Source organism: Sabethes cyaneus, chromosome 3 (genome assembly GCF_943734655.1).
Source record: "Sabethes cyaneus chromosome 3, idSabCyanKW18_F2, whole genome shotgun sequence".
NCBI classification, from domain to species: domain Eukaryota; kingdom Metazoa; phylum Arthropoda; class Insecta; order Diptera; family Culicidae; genus Sabethes; species Sabethes cyaneus.
In genome coordinates, this window is record NC_071355.1 from 148,800,170 (window position 1) to 148,807,505 (window position 7,336).

At 37.2% G+C, this 7,336-nt stretch overlaps 2 protein-coding genes across 2 annotated transcripts; one reads left to right on the forward strand and one right to left on the reverse strand.

Moving 5' to 3' along the window:
* The first annotated feature begins 948 nt into the window (after positions 1 to 948).
* Positions 949 to 3,640, forward strand: LOC128740252 (uncharacterized). The gene is made up of 3 exons (XM_053835786.1): positions 949 to 1,181; positions 1,240 to 1,967; positions 2,146 to 3,640. Exons 1-3 carry the CDS (start codon positions 1,005 to 1,007, stop codon positions 3,638 to 3,640), a joined length of 2,400 nt encoding a protein of 799 aa, XP_053691761.1. The 5' UTR covers positions 949 to 1,004.
* Positions 3,641 to 3,971: 331 nt separating this feature from the next.
* On the reverse strand, positions 3,972 to 5,842 carry LOC128742121 (tumor suppressor candidate 3). The gene is made up of 4 exons (XM_053838344.1): positions 5,686 to 5,842; positions 4,855 to 5,578; positions 4,392 to 4,554; positions 3,972 to 4,324 (listed from the first exon to the last, which is right to left on the reverse strand). The coding sequence occupies exons 1-4, from the start codon at positions 5,770 to 5,772 to the stop codon at positions 4,309 to 4,311; spliced, it is 990 nt and encodes a 329-aa protein (XP_053694319.1). The 5' UTR covers positions 5,773 to 5,842; the 3' UTR covers positions 3,972 to 4,308.
* Between the last annotated feature and the right edge of the window lie 1,494 nt (positions 5,843 to 7,336).

Below are 7,336 nucleotides of genomic sequence, written 5' to 3' on the forward strand. Positions count from 1 at the left end.
AATGTTTGTTGGGTAATTAATAAACTAGAGGGAGTACAGTAGAGGGCAGATGTAGTGAATAGCAATGACATGGTTGAATGTAAGCAAATGTTTATGATCAAATCAAGAGTAATCATAGCTAGCTTAGTTATGAACTTAAATATAAAACAATAATGTCGCTTTCAAAATGTTAGCACTGCCCAAACTTTGAGTCGATATTGTTTCTGGCAGCCATGTATATAATCCTTTGAGTGGGACAACGTTTCCCGTAAGGTCGAGTAACGCGAGAATAACGAGCGAAGTCATTCTGTGTGCTCTGTGCTATTTTCGAGAACCAAGGATGTGTTTTGGATTCGGATACGACAATAGGTAGCTAAACAAGGGACTGGCAACCCTATCCCTATTCTATGTGTTTGACAGTAGCCAACATCTACTGCCGGCGTGGGTATTATTTGCAAAAATCAGGCTAAGATTTGAAAATAATACCCATCTGCCAGCATACCGGCTTTGCAGAGTGAAAGAAACAGAACGTATAGCGGTGTCATGCTGTTTCATTTTCGCAAATGGCTAGATGTTGACTGCAAAAACATGGCTGCCAAGCAGGGCCTTGTAGCTAAAGGATGCAGGAATTGCTAAAAATGAATTTACCTATAGAGGTATAAAAGTTCCGTACCGTGTCGAGCTTAGGTTAGGAATAAATTTGAGGAGCAACGAAAAGCTGTTTTCTGAGTTGGATGGAAATTGCTAAAAATTTACCAATTGGTTTGGTTTTAATTTTTGGTTGGTTTGTAATTTTTTTGTAATTTTTCACAGTGCAGCAGGGCTCGTATAATATATAAGGTACCGCTGTGTTTTCAATTCTATGTACGTTGGTAAAATAATAGTCATCTATTTTGTTGATAGCTGTTTAGTTTTTCGTCTGGTCTGATGGTTCTGTTTTCTATTTGGTTGTAATTTTTCTTACTGTCTCTTACTGGTTTCAATTTATTACTTCAAATCACTCATATAGTTTATTTTAAAAATCAATGATGAACCATGGTACACAGAACCTTCTCTACGGAAAGTCAGTAAACAATGTTGAACAAAAGGATAATACTTGTTGGCTCTGCCGCAGTGAATCTCAGCCTCTTCTACCTTTATTTTCATCGGATAAGTCATCGAAATTACACAGGCAGGCAATTTTTGCTTGTTTGGATATTGTAGTAAGTTTTTCCAATTTTGTTATGTTAAGCAACTTTTCAGAAATTCGATTTCTTGTAGGCCCTCTATGATAAGGATGCAAATAGTGCTATATGCTCCGGCTGCACCGAAAAACTAGCTTTATTTAGTTGGTTTAGTCATCAAGCAAAAAGCAATGATCTGTTTTTACAACAGTTGCCACAGGAACTTTTTCGACCAGGAGAAGAGTACTGTCGGTTATGTCTAACGACTGACGGAAGTTTAAATAAAATATTTCCGACAAATGCAGAAACTAGAAGTGAACTTTGTGCCATGATTCAAGAATGTATAGAAATCGAGGTGAATTATTATCGAGATTTTGAGGCACGTGTATGTAAGCTCTGTCGATCCGAGTTATTATCCATTGCAACTTTTAAGCAGATCTGTAAGCAAAGTCGAAGCAATACCCAGTTAGGTTATAACAGCGAAGAGGAGAATTGGCAGAACGAAGAGACCTCAAATAATTCGACGTCTCAACAGAAGCGTAAAGGAAAAAAACGCCTCATAGAGCCTAATGGTAAGAAGCACAAACCAAACATAGTGGAAAACGAGTTTGAGCAGGAGTTGTTGAATGTTTCTGAAAAAAACAAACGCAAGGAAATCTATCGTATGTTATGGAAGGCGGATGATGAACGAAATTTCGAAGTTATTAAGCTAAAGAAGGGAAGGGCTAAAATAAGCGTGGCTGGCTTTATGTTTCAGATTTCTGCTAGAAAAAATGGTGGACCCAGTATATGGTATTGTGACATGAGGAAACTGAATAAGTGCAAGTAAGTGTAGCGAAGAAGAGACATGAAACTTTTCTTTCTAAATCTACTATTTGACGTTAAGAATTATTAATTATTAATAGGGGCTGAAAACGCCGTCTGTTGTCCTGTATATTTTTTTACCTGAAAGCTACATTCTGTAGAATTTCTCTACCTTTTAACGAAATACTTTTTGTTACAGAAATATGGTGACCGTTAGTGCCGACGGTAAGATTGCTACATTCAATTCCAAAATAAAACATACGCATGAGGCCAAGATACCACGACTTTTAAAATGCCCACCAGGCAAGGGCAGTCTGCTCAGAGAAGACGGAACGTTGGAAAGCTTCTGGTTACTATATTCTGGTACTATGGGACGAGAATTTGAAAGGCAACTTGTGTACCGCAATTATAGGTATAATTTAACGCATTTGAATAATGACGACACTACCGAATGGTTATGCAGGTTTAAAGCTTGCCGAGTTACTCTTGAAGTTTCGGGTGTTTTCAAACTTATTTCCCAAATTCGAGGATTCCATATACATCCAGAATTATCGGCAAGGGAAATCGATGATGCCTTCAAGGATTGCAAATTTAAACCAAATTCAACAGATGTGATAACTCCTTTTCGAGAGGATAAACTACAAGAAACAAGTACAAAAGAAAGTACGAATTTGGCAAAACCACAAATCTATACAATACTGGCATATGATGATTCCGAACGTGATTTTGCCGTGTTGAGAGCCAAAGGAAATCGATACAAAATTCTATACCAGGGCTACTATTACAAATACTATCTAAGAGCACCGGGTGGACTTACATACTGGAAATGTATATGGGACAGTATACACAATTGCATGGCGATGATTTCTATCACGAATGATGGTAAACGAGCTTCCATTTACGGTCAGATTGAACACAATCATCAAACAAAATATGCTCCTATTTTTGATTACGATCTTAAACAATACTCAGTCAAAAACGTTACCTGTGATGCAGTGGAACAAATATTTTTGCTTTCCCGAGATTGTATTTATTTCAGCAGCAGATCCCTCCTATATTGCCATAACATTTATAATCTTCGACTTGTCATCAATGACGTAGAAACTAGATGGACATGCGTGAAGATCGACCTGCAGAGGAAGCAATGTCCGGCGCAATTAATTATTCACGGACAGTTTGAATCCTTCCTGCAAAAGGGAGAGCATTGTCATTCGCCGCTAACAGGGCAAGAGATTAGCAGTGTCAAGCAGGGCAATAGGCTGGAGCTATCTGCGCTGGATAGCGATGGGCCATTGTCAGCTGAAGACAATGAAAATGCTATCAACTCCAGTAACTTATTAAGCATGTTAAAACAGCAGCTGTTTTCCTATCCTGCTGGACGTAACAGTATATGGGACAAGACTGAGAAGAAGCACAATACATTTTTCTTGCTGACAGGGAACACTAGAACAAATGATTACCCAAATGTGGTGTTCTATAACGATTACCGGTACGCTTTTGCATCAATAGATGAGTACGGAACCAGCCAGTGGATTTGCGGCCAACTATTGGATACGAATATGATGCAAGGTACATGTACGGCGCATCTGACAATTGAAGGTGTTTTCCAGCGTTTAACGTTTAAAGGAGTTCATAATCATGAAAAGATTCATAGGCCAATTGCAGAATTTCTATATAGTAGTATAGATACATAGTTAAAACTCTCTCCATATTTTAAATTGCTGATTTAGACATACCCGTTTCTGCTTATATTCGTTATTCGTTAATCGTAAATTTCAATACATGACGTATCAGAATATCATTAAATTTTAATTAGAATGTTCTTCCAGCAAAAAATAATAACATGAATAATTTTGTTCTACTATTGTGGAAAACGAGACTTTTAAACTGGTATACGAAATAGTTATACCCAGGAAATTTTCAAAAATTAATGATTAAGTTCCCCTCGAATGTACAACGCATCGTTGAATACTAAAAAATAAGTTTAAAATGGGTTGTGATAATATAAAGAAATGTAAAAAGTAATCAGCTTGCTGCTTCGCGATCTTATTATATTCCACTTTTTTCAATTACCAGAACAAATCACTAAATCATTGTCACGTAATAAACGCTAGCAAACAATGTTTCTCCAAACGTGCGATTACGTTATTAATGACGAAATTATTTTTTGCACTAAACAATTAGTTCTCACTAGAAAATCAATGTGATTTTAATTTTTAAACTACGGTACAACAGCTTTCATTCATCCTAGTTTGAACCCAAAAACTCGCGTGGTAGGAGAATTCAACTTACAGTATGTGTAATCCCGCATGTGATTGGGTTCTAGTAAACTGAAATCACATTATTAACGTGATTTCCACTATTATTTGAATAAGAAGCTAAAAGTGGATCAAAAAATATAAACTGTGTGATAGGTATATAATGTTTAAATACGTAGAAACTTACCTGTAGGGATAACCTTGAGCCTTCGATCGGAAGATCGACAGAATAAACGAGAAAAACACAGCCACCAACACCAACCCGACAATTGCTGTAATTTTGCCTTTCCTTGCATCGGTTTGCCAGCCCGCTTCGGTTAGCAGCACCATACCGACAACGATCATCGCATCTGTAAAATATTGATATTACTGTAAAACTTGTATAGAAAAATAATTTAATAAATCAATCACTCCAGTCTTGCATCAGAAGAAAAAAGTCAACTTAAATGTTTTCTATTTTCTGGGCATAGTAGAAGCGAAATAATGTTCATTTCATCCATGATATACAGAAAATATTGCACCTCCATGCGTTTAAATGCGATGGAGTCCAGTCAACTATAATACTGTAATCTGTGGTGGGTTGACTAGTTGAACGCTGAAGAGCGCATTACTTTTATATTTGGTCCGAAACTACATGATTTCATACTCACTCAAGAACATTACGATGTACGTTTCGATCACCAGTTGCCCTTGAGAAGACCCATGAATGTACGCTATTCCTCCATTTTGGCTTTTGTGGACAAACGGTGGGCTTCTGATGTGGTTCCACATCTGGCCGGATACCATCGCAAGGCAAAATATAACCGCCAGAAATCCCCACATCTGCTTATTGTATAGAAAGTCTAGATTATTTCGTCGCAGGTACAGAAAGCTACCGACAAAGGCTGTTAACATCAGAATAGCCACAGTGGCTGAATAGTTCGGTGGTCGGAAGATTCTAATTTGAATATCGGTACGCTCCTGAATCCACTTGCCAATGACTTCTGCAGAGACGCCCACTCGTTGGATGTCCATCGTGTCCGCTGGTTTTGGCTTACCCTTAGCCGGAAAATGAATAAACACCGGAGCAGTGTTTAGACGAAGCATTTGAAAAACGTCCGAGCCTTCATCGAAATCAACCATGGCAAAGAAAAGTTTATTGGAGTAGGTTTGCGAGTAACGGTACGAATTGGCAACTATCGTATATTCATCATGAGCATGTCGGCATATAACGCATTGCCGGGCCGGTGCCATCGCCGTGAACATGATGACGACCGAGTAGTTTCGGGGAACCGATTTTACAAAATCTCTGAAGCGATTTCCGTTAAACCGCATTACCGGTCGTTTTGCGTTCATCTCCAGCAGCTGCTGAACTTTTTCCGAAAGTGTTTGAGACTGCAATTAGAAGATTGCACAAAAAATTTAATTAACAAAATTCTGGTAGACGTGGAAAAACATGGCTCCGACAAAATCGGTAAACTCAAACTAAACTTTACACTTACTCCTCGACTTTTGCCTTGACTTTGTACATGATGGACCAGACACAATGAAATTGCAATCAGAATTGCAATTTTTATTAATATTCGCATTATGCAGTTCTATAGATTATTCGAAAAACTTATTTTTTCAGCACAACCTGCATACGAAATAGTTTCACCGAAAGCCCAACAACAATTTATTATCTGACGTTTCCAATGACGTGTACGAGTTGCGGGCTGCGTCCTTAAAAATCACTCTGTGTGCAGAGGTGCCAGACATATTCAAAAAAAGTTTCATTGCGACGATTGCGGTCTTGATTGCCATTAGTTTGTTGGCTACGCAGCAAAGTGCATTAAAAGGGAAGATGTGAATAGGCCAAAATTTGGCCAAAAATTTAATGTTTATGTATTTGACAAGTATAATCAATATATATAGAATGCCAGTGTCGCTGCAGTGCGCGTGGCAAACATCATACATATTCAGATTGACAAATTTGAGTAAAAACTGCCGGCGTGTCGCTACCTGCTGCGATGGTGAGAAAAACGAAAACAAATGTCAGATGCGGTACATATCATAAAAAATTTTCAGTAAATTTAATTTTTAACTGGTTTTCGATTGAAAACTTTACTAAATTTTTATCAGGTTTTGTAGGAAATTTGCTGTTTTACAAGTTATTTTAAAAACACTTCTAAAATAGTGAATTGAAAGAGCATAAATTTGAAGAATACTGTAAAAGTTAGTGTGGCGACTTAACTAATCGAACACAGAAGTGATCCTAAAGCGGTTTTTACATATTATTGGAATGTTTTTCTACTTTACAAGATCCCTATGCTTGTTTTGTATCGGTTCAAGTCAAAGTTCTGGAGATTTGAATATCTTTCAGTCTTATCGAACCATGTTGCTTCGGCACTACATGAAAATATGAATGTTCTCTTTAGTTATCCTGTATCTTGCTTGTAATAGCCTGGTTTATATTAATTTCACAAAAAACAAGTTTTTTACCACTCAAGCACGTGGATTTCTATAATTTAGCGTGAAATGTAACCTGTTTGTTGACGCATAAATATACAAAAACATTATTTTCTCGTATATACTGTAAACAAACCATTGACAAAGTATATACCAAAAATAAAGTACTCAATTTTCTTACATTTTGCAATAATAATTTTACTTGTACATTGTTTCACTACATTAAGAAAATTAAAAAAGTAAACTTTTTTCCGATTCTTCAAGCAAACTGTCAACTTTCTCACCGTTCGGCTAGTTCTAAAGACCACCACCGTCAGCGCATAAGTTTCTGTCGAACAGGTCAATAATGTATTTACATTATACTTGCATATGTGTGTGTGTGCCTGAGATTCAGCAAAAGGCGAATCTCATTGTCAAATTTTGACAACCAGTTTAAAATTTCGAATATGGCTGCCAAGTAATGTGATTGTAAACTTCGCTTGCTTCAAATTTCTGAAAAAATCGGTGCAAAAAGACTCAGTTGAGGGATTCAATTCATCCGGACGAAAAGAAAATGAGCGTTTGAAAACATTTCACTGGCATGAAAACACAGCGATGAGCGGACTGATGACAGCACCAACCAGCGCACAGATAAAGAACAGATAAATAATAATGATAAAATTCTTTCCCCTCAACTCGTGGGACTTTATATGGATAAAAATATAG

Coding starts and splice junctions, on each gene's coding strand:
- LOC128740252 (XM_053835786.1), top strand. CDS start 1,005: ATGATGAACCATGGTACACAGAACCTTCTCTACGGAAAGTCAGTAAAC. Junction 1,182..1,239: donor TTGCTTGTTTGGATATTGTA/GTAAGTTTTTCC, acceptor GATTTCTTGTAG/GCCCTCTATGATAAGGATGC. Junction 1,968..2,145: donor AGGAAACTGAATAAGTGCAA/GTAAGTGTAGCG, acceptor TTTTTGTTACAG/AAATATGGTGACCGTTAGTG.
- LOC128742121 (XM_053838344.1), bottom strand. CDS start 5,772: ATGCGAATATTAATAAAAATTGCAATTCTGATTGCAATTTCATTGTGT. Junction 5,579..5,685: donor GTCAAGGCAAAAGTCGAGGA/GTAAGTGTAAAG, acceptor TTCTAATTGCAG/TCTCAAACACTTTCGGAAAA. Junction 4,555..4,854: donor GTACATCGTAATGTTCTTGA/GTGAGTATGAAA, acceptor AATATTTTACAG/ATGCGATGATCGTTGTCGGT.